The sequence below is a fragment of the Dipodomys merriami genome, unplaced genomic scaffold, assembly GCF_024711535.1.
Source record: "Dipodomys merriami isolate MVZ:Mamm:240054 unplaced genomic scaffold, mDipMer1.0.p SCAF_1, whole genome shotgun sequence".
NCBI classification, from domain to species: Eukaryota; Metazoa; Chordata; class Mammalia; order Rodentia; family Heteromyidae; genus Dipodomys; species Dipodomys merriami.
The window spans coordinates 16,389,646-16,413,736 of NW_027202270.1; the positions used below are offsets into that span (position 1 = coordinate 16,389,646).

Genomic DNA, 24,091 nt, shown 5'->3' on the forward strand with positions numbered 1-24,091 from the left:
GACCTCCGATCCAGGCCTTGTCAGACTGCATTACACGAAGGATGTGTCTCCAGCTTCCTACCACCAGTGTGGGAGCTCCTTGGGGCCAAAAAGGAGTTATTCAGGCTGACAAGAGTCTGGCCTACAACAGATACCCAAAGTGCGCTTGTCAATGAGTGAATGAATGGATGATGGGAGCTAGTGGCTCCTCTCATTCATGTATTCATGCACCAAAAATCCTTAATGAGAACTTACTACACAGGCTCTGGTGGCTCTGGATGAAGCAGTGAGCAAGGAATGGGGTCCATGGAACTCACCTTCATTTTTCTTTATATTCCTGGGACTTGAACTCAGGATCTCGGTGCTCTCCCTTAGCTTTTTCACTCAAGGCTGGCTCTCTACCACTTGGGCCACACCTCCACTTCTAGCTTTTTAGTAGTTAATTGGAGATAAGAGTCTCACAGACTTTCCTGCCTAGGAAAGACTTGCCTGGCTTTGAACCAGGATCCTCAGATCTCAGCCTCCTCATAGCTAGGAGTACAGGCATAAACCACCTGTGTCTGGCTAAGAGCGCACCTTCTCAGGAAAGGAAAAGAATATAAACACACTGATGAGATCAAATAATGAGCACACTGGCTGCTGGGAACGAAAGAAAGAGATCAGACAGCAAGGAAGGAATCCCTCAAGGAGAGAATTTTCTGGAATGTAAGACTTCCCTTCAGCAGGTCACCATCAGGCACTGATCACCACAGGCTAATCTGAAGCTCTTGGTACTGTGAACACATCATTGTTCCAAGGTGACCAATGATGTCATAGTGGCTGAGGGGATGGAATTAGGATGCTGTTAGTTGAGGCAGATGGACCTGCCCCAGCCATAGAAGGAGGCGAGCAGCTCAAGCCATGGCGCTCAACCTCTTCCCAATGTCCACTCCCCACTGCTGGTTGACTGGCTACCGTGAGGTAACCTAGCCTGTTTCTTGCTCTGTGTTCAGTGGGGGTGTCCTGGCCCATGCAAGTGGGGCTCCCTCTCCCCGAGCATCAGCTTCTATGAGAGTACACGATCTTGGCCATTATGGGGGATGAATAGATAAATGAGACATAGTTCCCACCCTCATTCATCCAACAAATTAGAGGTGGAGCAATTAGCCTCCCTGAAGGATATTCCAATCAGCCTGGCTGGCCTTGGAGGCCCTGAGTGCTGAGCGCTGAGGTAATCGTTCCTAATGAGCCTGTTTGGTATCCTAGCTCCATAGCAGTGAACTTGAGGGCAGCCCACCCATTGGCGTATTTTTGAGAATCTAGCTTCGTGTTTCATGGGATGGCCTAAAGATAGCAACATCCTTTACAGCACCTGTTAAAAATGCAGATTCCTGGGCCCCAGTCCAAGTCTTCTGAATCAGAATTTTCTGATGCATCTCATGAATATGTATTTCTTTAAAAAAAAAATCATTCTAGGGAATTGGGTCCCTCAGCCCTGCCTTAGGGTTTTAGGGACCCATCGCAGTTTGCTAGCCTGGCTAAGCAGGGTGGATCCATTGCTCTGTTAGATATGAGTATAGTCTTTTGATATTTTTATTACTGATGAAAAGCCATGATTCACAGCCTGCTGGCGCCCGCTGCCAGGCTAGAAGGAGTCAGAGGCCACTAAGAACAGAATCCCCTATCTTTTCGATCCATCTATAAAATGCTTACCTGAGCAGACACTGTTTAAAGGCCATTAAAATACCAGACACAGAATAACCCAGTCCCTGGAACTTTATAGACATATTTACTCAAACCCCAGTGCTTGCAAAGAGTAAATAAAAGGGAAGCAAAAATGAGTTAGCACCCCTAGAAATAAGAACTGAAAGTAAACAGCCCTGTTCACTAAAATAAACAGAACAAATCCAGTAAGGATTAAATGACCTCTAGTCAGACAGGCTCAGAGCCAGAAATGTCCCTTATCTTGGCTCCCAGAGGGAGAAAAAATGCCTGTCCCTGATACCAGGAGGGGGCACTACAGGAGCCTTGGTCCTTGGAGGTCAGGACCAGGCCTGTATAGGTGGACATCAGACTCAGGTGGTGGTAATGTGACCAGACTTCCATAGCAGCCTGCCCCAGGACCTGAAAATCTCCGAGACTAAAAGATCATGTCCTTACAACTCACAGCCACATAAGGCCAACAAAATCATGTGATTTCCGATGAGACAGACACATATGCTGCTAGCGTTGTCGCTCATTGGCTGCTTGAGGCTGTCTGCCTGTGTTGATCATTTTGTATGGTGCACAAATGATGCTATAAATATCCAAATGGCCCTTGGCAGAAAATAAGATGTTCCACCTCTGCAACATGCAGATTTTTCTAGAGGCATATTACCCCCAAGTTACTATTATTTGTCATTTATTCAGTGACTTAGCAAACATTTACTTAGCACCTGCTATATGTCAGATTCTGTGCCAGTTACTGAAGATACATAGATGAGTGAAGTGCATACAGAGAGATGGAGAGAGAGAGAGAGAGAGAGAGAGAGAGAGAGAGAGAGAGAGAGAGAGAGAGAGAGAGAGAGCGTATAACCTGCCCTCATTCAACTTTATTCTGTTTCTCACAGTCTAATATGAAAGAGAATACTAACATTCATTACCCACACACTCTTTGACAAACTTAATTGCTTATCTCATTTAATCCTTTTGAGGTCATTATCATTAGTTTCCCCCATTTTGCAGATTGGAAAACTGAGGCTCTTAGTCTGTGGTATGAGCGTAAAGGTTTAACTCTTAGCTCTCCAAAGGGGGCGGGGAAGAAGTCTAGATTTATTGTGTCTGCCAATCTGAGCAATGTAGGTAATTCAAATTTCAAGTTCTGTTTCCACTTCCCTGACTGACATCTCTGATTGTAGAACAGGATCAAGGCAGGAGTGGGCAGGCTCCAGCCTGCCCTGGCAAACGCTGCCCATAGCTAATTAAATGGAGAAACCAAGATCTGACCCAGGGGTGTCTGTGACCCAGGCCCAGTCACATTCATAAGGACTTTGTTGCCACAGGGAGGCGTGTGGCTGGAGACCTTTGGAAAGTGCCAGTTGTATAGCTCTCCAGAAAACGGAAACGTTCGGAACCATCACTTTCCTACAGTTGTTTGTGTGGCTCCAACAGATTGGTTTTCTTTTGAGGGCTATTCAAATACTCTTTTCATTTTGTATAATTACACATTCATGGGTGTTGAAACACAGTACAGAGAGGTTCCTGTGTGCCTTTCTGTCAGCTTCTCACAATGGTGTTAACTCACACAACCACAACACAATACCACAACCAGGAAATGACAGTGGGAAAATATGTGTGTCTATACCCTTACACTATTTTTTTTCCCTAGGATTGCTAGGCTTAGTAAATAACAATACAGGACAGTATTTTTTTAAAGTAGAAGTACATTCCATGAAATATTTGCGCCATCCTTATACTACAATTAACAACAACAACAACAATAATAATAATAACAAAAACTCTATTCCTTGTTTGTCTTCTATTTGTTTGTTTGTTTTGTGGTAGCAGGGAATGCATACCTTATGTATGTAACGTAGGAGGCCTACCACTGAGCTACCCCTCCAGCCCTTTTCATATTTTTATTTTAAGACAGAATACCATTGGATAGCCCAGGATGCCCTTGAATTTGCCCTGTTACCTCAGCCTCCTGAGCAGCTGGCATTGCAGATGAGCTGTGTCTGCCAATGTCCATTGTTCAGGCCTGTTTCAAGTCCCTGTCTGATGCCACTGATGTACCACAGGAACAAGACAGGAGTTGAGTGGGTCTCATTAGTCTCAAAATAGAGAGCCCACAGCTAGTAAATGGAGGACCCAGGATCTGACCCAGGTATGTCTGAGCCTGCCTGTACACCAAGCCATTACAAATCAGCTGCCAACACTCCTATTTATATCTTAAATTGAAATTTAACTGGGATCCTATCCTGTATGTTATTTGGTAAACCTAATTTCATCATATGTGGAGTTGTAAACACCACTGGGAGTGAATCTACCCTCATCATATAGATGCTCCTCAAGTTGTTCCTTTATAGTTGGATTAATTAACCCCTCTCTCTCCATCCACCAAACCTTTGAGATCACTCATCTATCCTCCAGCTCTGTAATTTATTATTTTTTCACTCAGCCTAATGCTCATGAGACCCAGCCGCATTACTGTGCTTGGTGATAGTACTTTTTTTTTATTGCTGCATAGTATTCCACAGGGGTCTTATCCACACCTATTTTTCTTTAATAGCCCAACTATTTTTGAAAAAGATTACTTTTGAAAGTCTCATTCATCTAGTAAATGTTCATTGCATATCACTATTTGTCAGGTCCTGAGGATTGCACCAGCAAAGTGAAAATCATTATTGGCCATTGTCTTGTAGGTTATTCTACACTGATGAATAGGAGATGACATTGGTATCAGGAAAGGACAGAGGACCTGACCATTGTCCTGTGGGGGTGGTAGGGAACACTCAAGAATAGGGATGGTAGGGACAGCTGTTTGTACTAAGGGATTGAACATGGGCCTGAGAAAGGTACCATGCATGGATGATACTAAGAATTTGGACCTGTAATCCTAGCTATGCAAGAGGCTGAGATTTAAGGATCCATGGTTTAAAGCCAGCTCAGGCAAAAAATCCAGAAGTGAAGCTGTGGCTAACATGGTAGCATGCTAGTCTTGAGCAAACGAAGCTCAGGGACAGAGCTTAAGCCCTGAGTTCAAGCCCCAGGACCAACACACACACAAATGTATGAGGTGTTGAAACTGGAACAGAATTGCCATTTTCTGGTCAAACACTGGCTCATGTCCATAATTCTACCTATGCATATAGCAGAGGTGGGAAGGACTATGGTTAAAGACTAGCCAAGGCAAAAATGTTAGTAAGACCCTATCTTAATAAGCTAGGATACATAACAAATAAGCTAGGTATGTGGGAGGTCATAAATAAGAGAATTACAATTTGAGGCCAGCCTGAGCAAAAACATGAGAGCTAGTCACGTGGCTCAACTTGGCAGAGTGCCTGCCTAGAAAGCATGAGGTCCTAAGTTTAAATTGCAGCTTGAATTGCCATTTACTGCGATGGGATGGCTGTGGATGGAGCAATTGGGTTGGGGGTAGGGGGAGAAAAAGTTTAGATTTGGATGCAGAAAATTGAAGATTCCCACTGAACGCACAAGTGGAAATTTTGACAATTGGATCAATGTGACATCAGAAAGACATCTGGGATAAAGATCTGTACATTTGGGAAGTGCTAGGAAGTAGACACTATTTAACACCATGACATTGGGGAAGGTCAAGAAGGGCGAGAGAAGACATATTCCTAAGAACTCAGCCCTGGGGCGTCCATTGATGCTGTTTTTGACCTTCACAAGTATTGCTGGGATGATTAATGTGACAATGTCAATTCCAGAGGGTTTGCAAGTATGAAAAGAGGAATGTCTGACAACAAGCCTAAATAATTCTTTTGTAAAAAGATTTACTCCAAGAGGGGCAGATATAGAGGTCATTGCTGGAGAAAAATGGGGGACTAAGGGCATAAGAAGAGAGGAATTGAACCTAGGGACTTGACAAGAGCTCTACCACTGAGCTATATTTACAACCTTTTTTTTTTTTTTTTTTTTTTGTCAGTCATGGGGCTTGAACTCTGGGCCTGGGCGCTGTCCCTTAGCTCTTCAGCTCAAAGTGAGTGCTCTACCACTTGAGGCACAGCTCTACTTCTAGTTTTCTGAATGGTTTATTGGAGATAAGAGTCTCTCAGACTTTCCTGCCTGGGCTAGTTTTGAACCTCAATCCTCAGATCTCAGCTTCCTGAGTAGTTAGGATTACAGGTGTGAGCCACTGATGCCCGGCACAGCCTTTTTGTTTGTTTGTTTTTGGCTGGAACTCAGGACCTCCTGCTTGCCAGACAGACACTCTATTTACTGAGCCATGCCTATAGTCCTTTCGTGCACTCATTCCACCACACACACTCCCCCCCCCCCCTCAATTCCTGCCCAAGTACATGCTCGGGTCTCTATGCCTATTTTATTTTTATTTTTGTTTTTGTCAGTTGTGGCACTTTGAACTCAGGGCCTGGGCCCGGTCCCTGAGCTTTTGTGCTCAAGGTTAGGCCCCTATCACCTTGAACCATAGCTCCACTTCTGGTTTTTCTGGTGGCTAATTGAGAGAGAAGAATCTTATGGACTTTCCTGCCCAGGCTGGCTTTGAACCAGGATCTGAAGATCTCAGCCTCCTGAGTCACTTCAGGTGTGAGTCACCTGTACCTATTTTAGACTTCCCACTGTAACTAAGGTAACTGGTTCTGGACATTGAGAAAAAAGTATATTGTCAACTTCTCTGTCTAAACTGGCATGGGACTGTGATCCTCTCAACCCTGACAATCTCAAGAGAGCACCAGTACCCAGCCCCTGCTGCTTACTACCATGCCTCAGGTGGTTTTTAAAATTTTTATTTTCAGACAGGATCGCACTGTTGCCCAGGCTAGCTTCAAACTTGGAATTCTTTTGCTCAGCCTCTTAAGTATATGATGGAATATCTTATTTGTGCTGAGGAGGAGGGACAGGAAGACTGGAGAAGCAAGGCATGAGCAGGATCTATAGCCTGTAGTTCCAGTGAGGGTGAAGACTTTTCCTGACGATTTCCCTATCTTATGTCCAGGTTTCACTTCTTCATCTCAAATATCAACATCCATAGAAATAGTCCTCTGGGTATGGTGATACAGTCCTGTCATCCAGCACTCAGGAAGCTGAGGCAGGAGGATGGAGAGTTAAGTTCAAAGTCTGCTTGGCCTATATTCCATGTCTAAGTAAAGACATCAATTAATTAGTAAAACCAAAAAATAGAAAGGAGGGTGGGAAGGGAGGAAGAAAGAGAGGAAGGGAGGGAGGAAGGGAGGGAGGAAGGAAGGAAAGAAAGGAAGGAAGGAAGGAAGGAAGGAAGGAAGGAAGGAAGGAAGGGAAGGAGAGAGAGAGGGAGGGAGGGAGGGAGGGAAAGAGAAAAAAGGAAGGAAGAGAAGAAGGAAGGGAAGGGAGGGAAGAAGGGAGAGAGGAATGGAGGGAGGGAGGAAGTAAGAAAAGAGAGAGAAGGAAGGAGAGAGGGGGAGAGGGAGGAAAAGACTAGACAACCATCCATTGTCCTTTCTGTGCGTCTTCTCTTTCTACGTTTTCATACTAGAGGATAAACATAGCTTTATGTGTGCATTGTTGGACAGTATTATTTTACTGTAGGGTATTAGGTTAAATGCTAATCGAGTGATTACTAATTCAAATGGTTTAGAAGACAAAAATCATGGCCACAGGAAATGCTTAAAGAGCAACTTTCCACCATTACTTTTAAATTCTGTTTAATTGTTTTAAAACCTGCTTGCTTTTCAAAAAACATATTTAGCCATGTGCATAGAAAATAACTCAAAAGGGATATAAAAGTAACAATAAAAATAAAGGAGAAAGCTGGGCGCTGGTGGCTCACACCTATAATCCTAGCTACTCAGGAGGCTGAGATCCGAGGATCACGGGGTCAAAGCCAGCCCAGGCAGGAAAGTCTGAAAAACTCTTTATCTCCAATTAACCACCAGAAAACTGGAACTGGTACTGTGGCTCAAGTGGTAGAGCGCTAGCCTTGAGCTGAAGAGCTCAGGGACAGTGCCCAGGCCCAGAGTTCAGGCCCCACAACTGACAAAAATAATAACAATAAATAAATAAACGAGATATAAAAGGATTTATAAGAAAAAGCCATCCTATTTCTCTTTCCCAGAGTCAGGATTTTCTTCTGACTCCTGATATAATTTAAACATGTCAGGGTGTGTGAGTGTGTGTGTGTGTGTGTGTGTGTGTGTGTGTGTGTGTGTGCCCACTTACACATAAGTGGCAACATATCACTATTGCTATGCCACTCATTTTTTTCAACTTGGTCTAATACAGTATCTTTAATTTTTTTCCTATTGCTACACATAGAAATGCTTAAAAGGTAGTTTTTAATATAAGTGGCTTATAAACCTGAATTTGGCCCAAAGGGGAATATGGCAGGGTTGAGAGGCTAGATCAGGCAGATAGCAGCAAGTCTTTTTTGCAGCAAGCTTCTATTGGTTTTCTGAAGTGAGCTAAAATTTGGTAATTGCCCATTGGTCATGGGCAGTTTCAAAAGATTGTTTCTTCTTGTGTACAAACATCCTAGACCTGAGGTTTGCAGGCTTCTGGGCAGCCAATTTAACCCCTGATCTGCTGAGATACTCATCATCATACTTGTCCTGGCTTCATGGTTGTGTGTGGACCTTATGATAAAGCTGAGGAGCTATACGTGTTTGAGGGGATGCTGGGAGTGAGGAAGGTGGAAAAGAAAGCACCTAATGGGATGCTGGTGACTCCCATCAATTACTCTGGAGGTTGAGATCTGAGGATCATAATGGGAAGCCAGCCCAGGTAGATAAATCCATGAAATTAGCCAGGTGCTAGTAGCTCACTCCTGTAATCCTAGCTACTCAAGATCTTGTACAGGCTCACGACTGTGATCCTAGCTACTGAGGATCGAGTTTCAAAGTCAGCCCAAGCAGGAAAGTCCATGAGACTCTTATCTCCAATAAATAACCAGAAAACCGGAACTGGCGCTGTATCTCAAGTGGTAGAGTGCTAGCCTTGAGCTGAAGAGCTGAGGGGCAGCACCCAGGCCCAGAGTTCAAGCCCCATGTCAAAAAAAAAAAAAAATCCATGAGATTTTTTCCCCCAATTAACCAGTAAAAAGCTAGAGATAGCACTGTGGTTCAAATGGCAGAGCATCAGCCTTGGGTAAAAGAGCTAAAGGACAGTGCACAGGCTCTGAGTTCAAGCCCCAATGTCTGTCATTTGTGTGGTCATCTTGAACCCCTCTAGTTTTAGCTTAGCCTCGTCATAAGAGATTCCAAGTCTATAAACATTCTTTCGTGATAAAGCTATTAAAAGTGTGTTGTGAATGGATAACAGTTTAAGGTCTCAGAGTTAACATGCTTTTTTTTTTTTAACCTTTTATGGTAGTCCCTACTTGTTACAAACAGGTCATACTTTTAGTAGCAAAGATGTAGAGAGTGCATGGAGTACTAACTGAATTGGAACCGACTTGGACCACTCAGAAGAATGGATGGTCACATTCCTAGGAATTAGTGAGCCTGTAAGAAGTGGCCATTATTAAAATATTAAATTGTAAGCTAGGTGGCTCAAACCTGTAATCATAGTGATCAGAAAGCTAAGGATCACAGTTTGAAGCCAGACTGGGCAGAAAAGTAAACTCATATCTCCAATAAACTAGCAAAAAGCTGGAAGTGGAGGTATGACTCAGGTGGAAGAATGCCAGCCTTGAGTAGACAGTGAGAGGGATAAGTTCAAGCTCCAGTATCTGTACATACACACAAAAAATTAAATTATATAGACTTCAAATTAAATAAGCTATATTATAGAGATAATAAAGGTTCAAAAAATTTATTGTGGAAAATGGAGCTGTGGCTCAAGTGGCAGAGCATTAGCCTAGAGCAAAAAAAAAAAATCGCAGGGACAGCACTCAGGCCCTCAGTTCAAACCCTAGCACTAGTGCACACATGCGTGTGCTTACACACATGTGCACAAACACACACATAGGATTATATTTCCACACATTTACTATATTCTCCAACCAATCTCACTCCCTTATCACTCTCCTTTCCCCCTTCTTCCCTTCGCTAAACAATTTCAATAGGTTTTATTGTTCTATCGTTGCAAACACTCTATTTCCACTGTCTTATTCCCTTCCCCCTTTTCCGGTCTTCTCCTAAGCACGGCACCTCATTTTTAACTTGTATTTCCTTGGTTAAAGTAAGATTGATTCTCTCACAGGTTTATGTCTTAGAATTTAATAGTATTTCTTGTTCTTATAAATAGGACTTTCTTTTATATTTTCTAGTTGATTATTGTTCAAGAAAGCCATTTTTAAAAAACCAGGCCACCTCTTCTATCAGTTCTGACAGCTTATTTTATTAGGGTTTCTGAGTAATCATATAATCTGAAAATAATAATCAATTTTATTTTCCCATATATAATTGCTTATCCTGTGGCCACATGGCTGCCAGTAGGAATAGTTTATCATTGTCTTACTTTGGATTTGAATAGGGCACCTTTGTATCCTTTCACTAATGTTTGCTGGAGACTTCTTACAGGTATCTTCTCTATCCTTTTTCTTTCTGGTTCTCTAGAGGATATGTGTGTGTGTGTGTGTGTGTGTGTGTGTGTGTGTGTGTGTGTGTGTGTGTGTGTGTGTGTGTATCTGTGTGTATCTGTGTATTTATATGTCTCTGTATCTCTGTGTGCTCTGTGTGTGCCAGTTCTAGGGCTTGAACTAAGAACCTGGATACTGATCCTGAGCTTGTTTGCTCTACTACTTGAGCCAGAGCTCCACTTCCAGCTTTTTGCTTGTTAATTGGAGATGAGTTTCATGGACTTTCCTGCCAGGGGTTGGCTCTATACCTTGATCTTTAGATCTTAGCCTCCTCAGTAGTTAGGTGTGAGTCACTGGTACCTGTCTATTGTGTGTGTGTGTGTGTGTGTGTGTGTGTGTGTGTGTGTGTGTGTGTGTGTGTGTGTTTAATCTATCAGTAAGAATGGAGACTGAACGTATCAACTATTTACTTTTATAAGTTATGCATTTTGGTGGTGTGTGAATTGCTTATCTGAGCATGCTCTCTCATTGACAGTTCTTTTGTCAGTCTCCTTCCTTATGCAGTCTTCTCTGCATCTACAAAGGTTTGGTGGTATGACTTCTGTGGATACCCAAATATGAGACATCCTCATGTTCCTTACATAAAATGTTACCGTGTCTACCGTGTCTATAACCTTTTTTCATTCTCCCACTTATTTTAAATTATCTTTCAAGTTCTTATAATGCAAACTATTTAAATGCTGTATAGTTAATCCCCAGTGTTTAGGGAACAAGGGAAAAAATGTCTGTACATGTTCAATACAGACCTACCTTTTTCCTGAATATTTTTTATCTGCAGTTAGTTAAATTCAAGGATAAAAAACTCACTGATCTGCAGAGGCTGACTGTATCTTGTATCCCCATTCCTGCTCTTCTCTCTGTCCTCCTTGAGTGTGGCCCTGCCATAGTACCTAACCTCTAGCATCTCAGAGGACAAGAGTGTTTTTCCCATGGTTCATTCAGCACTGAACTTTACATATAATGGTATTTTAATTGTAATTATTTAAACCCATTCAATTGCACCAATTAATGGGAACATAATAGTATTTCAGTAAGTGGTTAGGGAACCCAGTGAATTCAGTTCATCACCCACAGTATGTTCTAATCCACTCTTCCAACCTCACCCCTGCAACATCTACTTATTGAAATGAGGGTGGCAGGCTCCTCTCCTTACTCCACATCACTGCAACCCAAAATACACTGACAGGAGGTTGCCTCACGGACTGTGATCCCTGTAAGGTTGGTTTATACCACTGGTTGATTATACCAACAGCTCTGTGGTCTGTATCTATAGTAGGTAGGTACCTGGGTTTCACTACTCTTGACATGGAAATATTAGATTTATCTCCAAGAGTATATGGAGATTGCTATTTTCTGTCATTTTAGAAGTGGAAAGAGCATGGATTTTAGAGTTAAATCTAGATTCATACAAATAGCCATGTGCTCTTGGGCACTAGTTTCTGTATCTCTGAGACTTCCCTTATCAAGGCTTATCCAGGCCTTTTGGCCTTTTGGAAATGACATGGGAAACCTGTTATCAGTTGCTCTAGCCTCCGCAAATAAATTGATGGAGTTCAAATAATACCCTTACCATTTGCCACTTTGGACAAGTTGCTTGTTGGTATTCGGTTAGTCCATACAATGGCTATAGGGCAGTTGCAAAGATTAAGCGAATATGTTAATCATAAATCTAAAGCTCATCTCATGAACATTAGCCACGTTGCTTTTATTACCACGAGGGTGATGCGAAGGGAGAGCGCCCTTCGGACCAAGTGAACTAACTGGCTGGCACCCACTGGGACTGTGAAGAGGCTCTCGGATGACCTAACACCTCCCCGGCGCTAGAGGGCCCTAGCCTCAGTGTGGTCCGAGCTGAAGGGGCGGGACCGAGAGCCGGGGACCTGGGCGGGCGTGTGGTTGAGGGGCGGAGCGGAAGTTGCATCGGGGGCGGGGCGGACAGTCCGAGCCGGCGACGTGCTCAGCTGAAAAGTCCAGCCAGAAAGAGAGCGGGACGTGGGGGCGGGAGAGGGGGCGCGCCTGGGCGCGGCCTTCTAGGGGGCGTGTCGTGGGCGTGCCCTGAAAGGGGCGGAGCTTGCGACGCATCGGGGGCGGACCCGGGAGGCGGTCTGGCGAGGGGCGGAGCCGGCAGCGGGGCGGGGGCGCGGCCAGACCGGGGTGGGGTGAGCGGAGCGCTGGGGGGGCGGGCCGAAGCCCGGGTCTCGTGAGCCTTCGCGGCCTCGGGGCCCTAGACGGTACGTGGCTGCCGCGGGCGCTACGAAGACTTGGGTCCCTGGCTCTGCCCGGCGTCCTTTCGAACGTAGGTTTAGCGCCGCTCTGCGGTGGGGGTTCGCCGGATCCAAAGCGACGCCGCGGCCCGCTCGGGGTGACCTGACCGTCCCGGGGGGCGGGGGGCGGGGCGAGGTCTCCCTCGGGTTCCGGGCTGCGGCGGCCGCGCGCGCCGGGTGTGCCGGGTGCAGGCCGCTTCCTGGCTGGCCAGGGACGTGGGCGGCGGGGGGGGGCGGGGAGGGGGGGGAAGGGACCTAGGAAGCCGGGCCCTCCCGAGCGAGCCAAACGGGGGCTCAAGTGTGTAGTAGCCAGTAGGCAGAAAGCTAAGGCTTTCCGCCGAGAGGTGGTTGGAGGGACCCCGATCCGGGTGTGTTGGTGGGGAATTCCGGGGTGAGATCGGAGGAGGGGACGGGACCCCAGACCTGGTAGGAGTCTGAGCGCCCCCCTCCCCTAGGTGGCTATGAACGGCCGGGCCCGCAAAGAGGCGGTGCAAGCCGCGGCCCGAGAGCTCCTCAGGTTTGTGAACCGGAGTCCCTCTCCTTTCCACGGTAAGTGACCGGGGCCAGGGAGGGAGGGGGGGGAAGTGTCCGCCATTCGACTGCTGTAGCTTCGAGGGGATCCTCTTCCTACAGCTGTAGCCGAGTGCCGAAGCCGCCTCCTCCAGGCTGGCTTCCATGAACTCAAGGAGACAGAGAGCTGGGATATCAGACCCCAGAGCAAGGTACTTGGGATGGGTTGGGGGCTGATGGGTGGATCCCTAAGCTGGGTCTCAAAAAAGCCTGTGTGCCAGCTGACTAAGCAACTTAGACTAATGCCTCTGATCCCTTACACAGTACTTCCTGACCAGGAACTCCTCTACCCTGATCGCTTTCGCTGTGGGGGGCCAGTATGTTCCTGGCAATGGCTTCAGCCTCATTGGGGCGCACACCGACAGCCCATGCCTCCGGGTAAGGAGCCAGGTTCTGCTGGGCTGAGGGGAGATGTTAGAGTGCTATGGGACAAAAATGGGAAGGTACAAATTTAGGTGACCCCTCCTTCACATTCTTGTGTCATCTCCAGTACCACTCATTCAGCTATCTCTGACTTCCTCTCTATCTTCATGCTCAGGTGAAACGCCGGTCTCGCCGCAGTCAGTTGGGCTACCAGCAGGTCGGTGTAGAGACCTATGGTGGTGGGATCTGGAGCACCTGGTTTGACCGTGACCTGACCCTGGCTGGACGTGTCATTATCAAGGTGGGAACCAGGGTTGGGAGTCCGAGATGTTCTCATCCTGGGTTGCTTGAAGATTCATTGTCATCTTCAGTGGACTTACGGAGAGGACTGTGGGGAAGAGAGGATAATGGTTAGTCTGGGTGCAGTCAGAGCAGTCCTGGTCAGGTTTGGGAAGTATCCTAAGCTCACCTGGCCTATTCTACCACAGAGCCCCACTTCAGGTCGACTGGAGCAGCGGCTAGTGCATGTGGACAGGCCCATTCTGCGCATCCCACACCTAGCCATCCATCTGCAGCGAAATATCAATGAGAACTTTGGGCCCAACACAGAGATGCACCTGTGAGACTGGGGAAGGGGGCTGTGGAAGGTGGGAGGGGTGGGATATGGTGCCAGGTGGCAGAAGGGGCCCTAGAGGGGGCTAGGAAACCAGTGCGTAATGGCCACAATCAAGTTCTATTCTTGGGATCCAGCTTCTGCCCAAGGGGCCTTAAAGCTCTACTATTTGGAGAATGGGCTAGGAATTGAAGGGTAAGCGCAGTCTCCACCAAAAGACTCCTGAGCTCGTGGATACCCTGCCCCCCCCAATTGCCTTCCAGCCTCCCCCCCATTCCGCCTTCTCACGCTTCTCCCCACAGAATCCCCATTCTTGCCACAGCAGTACAGGAGGAGCTGGAGAAGGGGAGTCCTGAGCCAGGGCCTTTCAATGCTGCTGTAAGAGGGTCCCCAACTCCTGGGGAGGTGGGTAAAAGAGGAATAGACCAGTTTACTGAGAATGGGGGAAAGAGAGGAGGAGCAGATGGTCCTTCCAACATCCTCTACTCTGCAGGATGAACGGCACCACTCCGTCCTCATGTCCCTGCTCTGCTCCCATTTGGGCCTGAGCCCTGAAGACATCTTGGAGATGGAGCTCTGCCTGGCAGACACCCAACCTGCGGTGAGGAACAGCTGCAGGTGTTTCCCCAACTTGTGGGCGGGGCCTCAGGGAGGCCAGCTGGCCCTAGCTTGTTGTCCCCTGATGCACTCATCCCTCCAGCAGCACCTCAGTGACTATCATCCCTCCTCTTCCTGTGCCCCCAGTGGTTCCAAGTAGGCAAGTTCCCTCCCTCTCTGAGACATGCCGACTGGGACTGTCTGTGGCATGGGGCCTGGAATTGGCCCTTTTCGTGGATTCTGCAGGAGTTTCTGCTATGGGCTATCCTTATCTACTTTGACCCACACTGGTTCTGAACCCCTCAGGGCAATAAGCCTGGTTGTGTGCTATGCTTTGCCTCCCAGTTGCTAACAGTAGGAGGTTGCTGATTCTGGATCCCCTATCTTGCCCGAATCCCTACTAAATGCCAACTGAGTTTTCTTTTGTCACCTTTGTGTTTTTTTGGCTCCTTGTTTGTACCCTTCAATTCTCCCTCTTCTGTCTCACTGGAAGAGGTCAGGAGCTCCAGGCCTCTTCCTGGCAACCCCACCCTGCTCTCCATTCTCTGCTGTGTCTGCACAGCGGAAAGATGGTACATTAGGCCAAGGGTCAAGAAGTAGTTGCACAAGACACCAGACATTGGTTCAACTGAAGTTTTTGGGAGCCGGAAGTGAGTTGGAGGTGGATGCTAAAGTTAATTTACCTGTCCTGTCTAGGTCCTGGGTGGAGCCTATGATGAGTTCATCTTTGCCCCTCGGCTGGACAATCTGCACAGCTGCTTCTGTGCCTTGCAGGTAAGGAGAGGTTAGAGGTGGGAGTGGATAGGATGGACTTAAGCCCAGGGGGTGATGAGAGAGGACAAGTGACCACTCCCAGTTTGCTGGTATTGAATGGACCACTGGAAGGGGCACAAAGGCTGTACCTTTAACCAAGCCACCTTTGCTCTTTGACTCTGCCCCTGGCCTGGGGCCAGGTGCTGAGGTAGGAGAAAGCTGACAAGTATTCAGAATGCTATGGTGTCTTGTCCTAACCCTGTTCCTGCTGCTTTTCCTTAAGCTAACAACCTCTGGCTCAAAGGAAAGGCTGAGCCACCCTGCAAGGTACTATCTTTCCCCTGGCAGGCACTGGTGGCTCACGCCTAGCTACTGAGGCTGAAGATCTGAGGATTGAGGTTGGAAGCCAGCCTGGGCAGGGAAATCTTATCTCCAATAAACCACCAGAAAACCTGAAGTGGAGCTGTGGCTCCCTGAGTTCAAGCCCCGGGGGTGAGGGGTAGGGGTGGGGAGCAGGGGGGCGGGGCGGGCAGCAATAGTGTCTACTTTTCTCCCCATCTGCTTTTCTCCCACCTGCCCTGGCTTAAGCCTATGCAGTCTTCTTTCTCTTCCTTGGGATCTTGAATCCTGGTGGGGCAGTCACCTCCATGTCCCATCACATACACACACACCTCTCCCCCCCCCCATACTAGGTCTTGAAATCAGTACCTGGATGATGCTATCCCTTAGTTTTTTGCTCAAGGCTGGCCCTCTGAGCCACAGCTCCACTTCTAGCTTTCTGGTGGTTAATTGGAGCCATTCTGCCCAGGAGGGCTTCAAACATCTATCCTTAGATCTCAGTCTCCTGAGAAGCTATAATTTTAGGGATAAGCTACCAGTTCCTGGCCCCTTCTTTCTATCCTAGTCAGGACTCCCTCTCCCTCTCCCTCTCCCTCTCCCTTCTCCTTTCCCCTCCTCCTCTCTTCTTGTCTTCCTCCTCAGACCTTAATCATCCTGGTCAGGACCTTTTTTTTCCCTTTCCTCTTGTTATTACCCTTCCCTTGCCTTTTTCAGTCTTTATTTCCTCTTGCCAATCCCGTGGCTAGAGACAGGCTTTGGACAATAACTGAGACTAAAGCCAGACCCAAGGCCTATCCCACTTCTGAGTCAGCTAGATGATGGTCTCCTAATGTTCTAGTGAGCTAATGTTCATTGAGGCCCATCAGTTTACATGATCCGTGAAGTCTTTTGACTTCTCCACCTCTCATATCATCCTCCTGCCATTTGCAGGGGAAGGTGTGGGAGCTGGAAGGTCCCCACCATGTCCTCTGTGAGGAAGGGCCTTAAGAGAGGATGCTGCTGAAAGTCCAGCCCACTTCACATCCTTTAGGACAGATGTGGGTGGGGGCATGCCCCTCCTAGGTACTGGAAGGCTAAGTTGTGAAAGAAGAGAGATAAGAGTGATGTGCTTATTCCCTTCCCCTTCCAGGCCTTAATTGATTCCTGTGTATCCCCTGCCTCCTTGGCCGCTGAACCCCACGTGCGCATGATCACACTCTACGACAATGAAGAGGTATGCAGCGTCTTCTGTGGGCAATACCATGACCAGGGCCATTCTGGATGTCCTAAAGACAGGCAGGGCGAGCTGCCCGTGCATTTGATGTCCCCTTCTGGCCCAGCATATATATGCTACTTCCAGTGGAACCCCATCTTCTGTATCCTTCTGTGTGACTCAGCTCCTCTTCTCAAGGCCAGGGACACTGCCCAGGCTTCAGCACACAGTGGGTCCCAGTGCTGCGTGGTGTGGGCTATGGCAGGCCCGTAGTCTGAGTTGCAGTAACAGAGCTTGACAAGTAGATAGTTTTCTCATGGACTAGGCAGGTCAGAGTTAGCAGTTCAGGATGGGTTTCTGTCATTCGGAACCTGGTTGTTCCACCTCTGGCCATCATACCTACACCCACATAATAGGAAGAGAGTTAATGGGAGAGTGGGAATGGATGCCTTGCTTTCAAGGGTGTGATCCAGAGTAGAATTCATCACTTTCATATGTTTAGAACTTAGCTTGGCCACAGTTAGTTGCAAGGCAGGCTGGGAAAGTTAGGTTTAGCTGGATAGTTTGATGCTTAGCTATAACCTGATTATTCTGTTATGAAAGATGTAGACAGCCAAGCATGGTGGCTCATGCTTGTGATCTTAGCTACTCAGGAGGCTGGAATTGAGAGGATTGGAATTTGAGATTAGCCTGGACAAAAAGACCTCATCTAAGTCAATTAAAAAAACTAGATACAGTGGCATTTGCTTGTCCCCTCAGCTATGTGGGAGCATGAATAGACGGATCACTGTCCAGGCTTGCCTGGACAAAAATCAACCCCCTGTGTGAAAATAAGGAAAGTCAAAAGGTCTAGAGGCACAGTGCAAGTGGTAGAGCACCTCCCTAGCAAGTGCAGGGCTCTGAGTTCAAACCACAATACCACCAAAAAGAAAAGGAAAAGACCATTATCCAGTGTGCTTGGAAATCTCTGTTGAGCTTCAAGTGTGGAATTTGTGTAGAGAGAAATAGGCCAGTAAGGACACCCCACACTGCTGTAATGATCCAGGATTGGGGAGGTTGCTAAGGACGCTCCCCGTCCCACGCTGTGGCTCAGGAGGAGTCGGCCCATCATGCCAGCCTCGCAGCCCAGGCCTGAGCCAGGTCTCTGCCGTGCCCAGGTGGGGTCCGAGAGTGCCCAGGGAGCCCAGTCCCTGCTGACGGAGCTGGTGCTGCGACGGATCTCCGCCTCATCACAGCACCTGACAGCCTTTGAGGAAGCCATCCCCAAGTCCTATATGATCAGCGCAGACATGGCCCATGCCATACACCCCAACTACCCGTGAGTCTCCTGTGCCAGGCCCAGCCCTCACAGCTGGAGATGCCAAAAGAACCCACCTTCAGTCTGGGGCCCCCCCCCCCGGGCCCCACCTCTTCCCTATCCTCTCTCTGCCAAGAGACTCTGTGGATCTTCCTTTTCACTGTTCCAAGGCCTGACTTGGTCTAAAGCCATTGACTGTCTAACCCAGGCTGTTGAATAGACTTCTGTCTACAAACTTGTTACCATCTATATTGCCAGAGGCTGTCAGGAATGCTTTTGTAAACTGACTTGAGGACCTGGGTTGGAAGAGTGCACGCCTCTGGTGGTGTGGGGCATGCCATTCTGATCCTAATCATCTCTTTCAGAGACAAGCATGAGGAGAACCACCGGCCCTTATTCCACAAGGTGAGACACCCCCTTCTCCTTAGAGATCTGAAGGTCTGGCTAACTCTAGGCCCCACGTTGTTCCCACTGCACCTGCCATCATCGCTGCCTCCCTTGACTCTCCCCAGGGCCCTGTGATCAAGGTGAACAGCAAGCAGCGCTATGCCTCCAATGCAGTCTCAGAGGCGCTGATCCGAGAGGTGGCCAACAGTGTTGGAGTGCCCTTGCAGGTGAGAGTGGACCCCACCTGGGAAGTGTGATAGAGGGAGCAGAGTGGGGACACAAGCCGATGGGCCCTCCGTGAGTGGGAAGTCTTTTGGAGAAAAGGGATCCCAGGAAATGAGGAAACAGAGGTCTTGGGTAGAGACAGTTGGACTCAATGCTCTTCTGCTGTGGTGCTACCTAGGACCTTGGACTGGTCTCCTAAGCTGCCTGGGTCTCATTTTCTGCATCTGTAAAGTGGGGTGGTAAGGATGCCTACTTCTGAGAAGATTGAAGATACATGTTCTCTTGGTATATGCCAATTCGTTCTTTTTTCCCTGTCAGCGCCCCACTTCCCCTGTGTCATCCTTTTGTGTGGATGACAGTCCTGGGGCTTGAACTCGGCCTGGGCGCTGTTTCTGAGTTTCTTTCACTCAAGGCTAGCATGCTATCACTTGAGCCACAGCACCACGTCCAGCTTTTTCTGAGTAGTTTATTGGAGATAAGAATCTAGGGCTGGGAAGGGGGCTCAGTGGTAGAGCGCTTGCCTTGCATGCATGAGGCCCTGGGTTCGATTCCTCAGCATCACATAAGCAAAAAAAAGCTGGAAGTGGTGCTGTGGCTCAAGTGGTAGAGTGCTAGCCTTGAGCTGAAGAGCTGAGGGACAGCGCCCAGGCACAGAGTTCAGGCCCCACGACCGGACCCAAAAAAATAAATAATCTGCACTTTTCTGCCCAGGCTGGCTTTGAACTATGATCCTCAGATCTCAGCCTCCTGAATAGCTAGGATTATAGGCATGAGCCACCAGTGCCTGGCTCTTACATAATCTTATTTCCCCCTAAGGGATATCCATTGCTGGGAACCAACTATTCATTTTCCCTTTACCTTTGAATCGCTCACCTAATCCTTGTGCGCGTGCGTGTGTGTGTGTGTGTGTGAAAGAGGGAGGGAGGGAGAGAGAGATTGTATACATATGTATCTATCAGGGACTGGGTCTAGGGTGGTCCACTGACAAACATAGTAAGCAGGTCAGGACTTGGACTAGGGTTCTTGTGTCCCATGTAGAGCTGGTTGGTTCTACTCTCAGAAAGGCCCGTTGGGGGAGGAGATATCCCACACCTGGAGAGGCAGCTATGGAGGCTCTGGGAAAGAGCATCCTTGTCAGAGGGAACAAGTAGAAAGATACCAAGGGTGACAGGCATGAGTGGGTTCTAGCAGGGGAGGAGAACAGCCAGGGTGAGAGCAGGAAGGGTGTGGAAGAGGGCCACCTGGGCTAATTGTGCACGTTCACACACTCGTGCATGCGCACACAGAGAGAGAGAGAACATTAAAATTCCTGTTGATTTTTTTGTTCTTTTTGCTTGTTCGGGGACTTGAACTCAGGGCCTCATGCTTTCACTTGACTGACTTGCTTGTTTATGGTTCCATACTGCCAGTCTGGCTTTCTGCAGACTGAAGATGGAGTCTCTCAAAAGGGCTTCTCACCAGGCACCAGTGGCTCACACCTGTAATCCTAGCTACTCAGGAGGCTGAGATCTGAGGATCACAGTTCAAAGCCAGCCTGGGCAAGAAAGTTTGTGAGACTCTTATCTCCAATAAACCACTCAGAAAACCGGAAGTGGCGCTGTGGCTCAAGTGGTAGGGAGCTAGCCTTGAGCTGAAGCACCCAGGTCCAGAGTTCAAGCCTCATGACCACCACCACCAACAACAAAAAGGGCTTCTCTGCCCAGGCTGGCTTCAGTGATCTTCTGTGTCAAGCCTCCTGAGTAGCTAGGGTAGCAGTCATGAACCATCAATACCCAGCAGGATTGTTTTTTTGGGGGGGTCTGGTTGTGGGGCCTGAACTCTGGGCCTGGGCACTGACCCTCAGCTCTTCAACTCAAGGCTAGCGTTCTACCACTTGAGCCACAGTGCCACTTCTGGCTTTTTTTTCTTTTTTTTGCTTATGTGGTGCTGAGGAATCGAACCCAGGGCTTCATGCATGCAAGGCAAGGGCTCTACCAGGATTTTTTTTTTTTTTGAGGCAGGGTCTTGCTGTGTAATGAAGTCTGGCCTGAAAGTCACTTTGTAGCCCACGCTGGCCTCCTGATCCTTCTGCCTTAGCCCCCCAAGTGCTGGAGTTGTAGTTGTGTGCTGTTAATTATATACTTTCCTGCGTTTGAACTCAGGAGCTTATGCTAACTAGACAGCTGTTCTGCTACTTTAAGCCATACCATAAGTTTTGTGAAGGTCTTCCTATGGATTGCTTATGGAGAAAAGATGACGACAGCTGGAACCAAGGCAGTGGTAGTGCAGATGAAGTGGGATGGATTAAGAGTATGTTGTCCTTTGGGGTCTGCCAGTTAGTGTTGGCCTTGTGATTTCACACTGTTCTCTCACACCCTGAATTTCTAGGATGGCTTTTCCCTTGGCCCCAGTAAGCACTCACCACATGTGGCTCATGACCTCTCCTCCTTTCCAGGATCTCATGGTGCGGAATGACTCCCCCTGTGGTACCACCATTGGCCCTATCTTGGCTTCTCGGCTGGGGCTGCGGGTGCTGGACTTAGGCAGCCCCCAGCTGGCCATGCACTCCATCCGGGAGACAGCCTGCACCACAGGTGTACTCCAGACCCTCACCCTCTTCAAGGTAACTCCCTCCCAACTCTCCTCTCCATCACTAAGTACCCGGCGTAGATGCTAGGGCATGCCGTGTGGGAAAGCAGGGCTTGTGTTAGCTGTCCATTGCTGTAGTAACATGACCGAGATAAATAGTTTGTAAAGAGGAAGAGTTTATTCTGGCTCATAGTTTTGGACCAATTAGCCCACAGCATACATGGGCATACATGGTGGAGGCAGCAGCTCTCTGTGATGACCAGGAAGTGAAAGAGAGACAAGAAATGACCAGGGTTCTGATAGTCTGTTCAAGGTCATGCCCTACCCCAATGACTTAACTTTCTCCCACTAGAACTCTTTAAAAGGGCTCACCTTATCCAATACCTTACAGTTAACTAAACATACTGGTCTATGGGAGACACTCATCAAAACCACGTTGATCCTCTAGTTTTAAGTCCAGAGCCCTGATGTGCTCCTGAAGAAAGGGCCAGGAGAGGAAACAAGGGATAGAAAGCAGAGCAGTCATTAAGCCTAGAAACTGATGGGGGAATACCTCACCTGTGTCTGGCCACTCATTAATTTCTAACCCCACATTGCCTCCTACTTTAGGGCTTCTTTGAGCTGTTCCCTTCTCTGAGCCGTAACCTCTTAGTGGATTGAGGCCCCTTGGCAAGACTTCTCCTCCACCCCTTTGTACTGGAGAGGAACATTCTGAGCTGAGCTGAAGCTAGATTATTAAAGTGGATTTTTCATTCACCTTCTATTGTGCTTATTTGGAAACTTGGGGTTGAGGGTTGAGCCTGGCTTGAACCTCCAGAACCAGAGCATCAAAAGAAGTTGGGGTACTCATTACCTTGCTCATGTAATTGTAACCTCTCTATACAGTATTTTGACAATAAAAAAAATTATTTAAAAAATTAAAAAATAAAAAGAAGCTGGGGTAGATGATAAATTCCTAGAAGCAAAGTTCAGGAATTACAGGTACATATTTAAAACATTGGTAAATACTGTCTTGTCCCTAGGAGTTTGAAATCTTAGAAAAGGAAGTACTAGCCCCCCAAACACCTGTTCTCAGCCCACCTAGACCAGAACCTCCCTTTTACACAGGAGTAGCTATTTGGATTTTTAGCTATTTTGATTCTCATACTTTTTTTTTTTTTTGGATAGTTAAACTCATTTTTAAAACATTTTAAAAATTATTGTTAGGGGCTGGGAAGGTGGCTCAGTGGTAGAGTGCTTGCCTTGCATGCCTGAGGCCCTGGGTTCGATTCCTTAGCACCACATAAGCAAAAAGAAAAAAGCCGGAAGTGGCGCTGTGGCTCAAGTGGTAGAGCGCTAGCCTTGAGCTGAAGAGCTGAGGGACAGTGCCCAGGCCCAGAGTTCAGGCTCCACGACCGGACCCCCCAAAAAAAAAATTACTGTTATAATGGTGTTGTACAGAGGGGTTACAGTTATAAGTTAGGTAAAGAGTATATTTCTTTTTGGACAGTATCACCTTTTTTGGTCCTGGGCTAGAACTCATGGCCTTCAGGGCACTGTCTGTTAAGCTTTTACACTCAAGGCTAGCTCTCTACCACTTTGAATCACAGCACCACTTCCAGTTTTCTGGTGGTTAATTGGAGATAAGAGTCTCCTGGACCTTCCTGCCTTTGAACTGTCGTCCTTAGATCTCGTCCCTCCTGATGCTGAGTAGCTAAGATTATAGGTGTGAGCCACCAGCACCCAACTATCTCACAGACTTTTTTTTTTTCCTCACAAACTTTTTTTTTTTTGTTGGTTGGTCATGGAGCTTGAACTCTGGGCCTGGACTCTGTCCTTGTCCTCAGCACGAGGCTAGTGCTCTACCATTTGAGTCACAGCACCACTTCCAGTTTTCTGGAGGTAAATTAGAGATAAGAGTCTCACAGACTTTTCTTGATCTCAGCCTTCTGAGGAGGTAGGATTACAGGAGTGAGCACCACCACCTGGCTTCCTCAAAAACTTTTTAAGAAATTAAAATTTTGTCACAGCTTGTCCAGTCTAAGAAACATAAGATGTTAGGTTGATTTGCGCATAACCCAGGCTCAGGGATACTTCCTTTTCCAAAGACAGCCAACTCTAGCCATGGACTGGTCATATTCATTTGTACCTTGTTTGACTAGATTGATTACTTCTGGAAAGCAGACACACAAGATTCTTTATCATAAATGTCTTTCTTCTTCATCCAGCATTTCTGGAGCCCAGCACCTATAGCTTCTTCCCTTGGGTTCCTTATGGGGTAGGTAGGAGGTAAATTACACAGAAATTTTAAGATGATTGGTTACCTCATTCATTCGTGGATACTAGGGAGCACCAGGCAAGTCTTAGGACTGGAAACACAATGGAGATGAGGTACACATCCCACCCTCAATAAGTTTGAATGAGGATCTGATTTTTCACTTTCCACATTGTAACCCTTTTGCTGACCTGCTGTGTCATGGACAAAGTCACTTGACCCACTGGTCTTCAAGGTTCATGTCACTTTTCCAATCTCATTTGGCTGCCTTCCTACATCTGGTCCATCCTCCAAATTCCATCCTGCTGATCTCAGTCTTCCACAAAGCGAGGGTGACAGGCACACATCATGACACCCAGCTATGGATTGAGAAGGAGTCTCAAACTTTTCTGCCCAAGCCAGCCTCCAACTGCAGTCTTTCAATCTCAGCTTTGGAAGTGTCTAGGATTACAGGTATGACCCACCAACACCTGG

The 24,091-nt window shown here is 47.5% G+C and overlaps 1 protein-coding gene across 5 annotated transcripts; it reads left to right on the forward strand.

Moving 5' to 3' along the window:
- Nucleotides 1-851: 851 nt before the first annotated feature.
- Dnpep (aspartyl aminopeptidase) lies at nt 852-22,119 on the forward strand. Of its 5 annotated transcripts, none has more exons than XM_070016466.1 (15): nt 852-939; nt 12,915-13,008; nt 13,093-13,181; nt 13,294-13,407; nt 13,568-13,693; nt 13,881-14,011; nt 14,308-14,410; nt 14,499-14,606; nt 15,299-15,376; nt 16,824-16,907; nt 18,044-18,204; nt 18,549-18,588; nt 18,696-18,797; nt 21,230-21,397; nt 21,973-22,119. In XM_070016466.1, the coding sequence occupies exons 1-15, from the start codon at nt 880-882 to the stop codon at nt 22,021-22,023; spliced, it is 1,509 nt and encodes a 502-aa protein (XP_069872567.1). In that variant the 5' UTR covers nt 852-879; the 3' UTR covers nt 22,024-22,119. The 5 variants fall into 5 exon arrangements, with proteins under 5 accessions (XP_069872567.1, XP_069872574.1, XP_069872591.1 ...); XM_070016473.1 differs by having other exon boundaries at nt 853-939; nt 14,308-14,383; XM_070016490.1 differs by lacking the exon at nt 852-939 and adding an exon at nt 12,380-12,491.
- Nucleotides 22,120-24,091: the final 1,972 nt, after the last annotated feature.

Coding starts and splice junctions, on each gene's coding strand:
- Dnpep (XM_070016466.1), top strand. CDS start 880: ATGGCGCTCAACCTCTTCCCAATGTCCACTCCCCACTGCTGGTTGACT. Junction 14,607..15,298: donor TGGCAGACACCCAACCTGCG/GTGAGGAACAGC, acceptor TGTCCTGTCTAG/GTCCTGGGTGGAGCCTATGA. Junction 18,205..18,548: donor GCCATACACCCCAACTACCC/GTGAGTCTCCTG, acceptor CATCTCTTTCAG/AGACAAGCATGAGGAGAACC.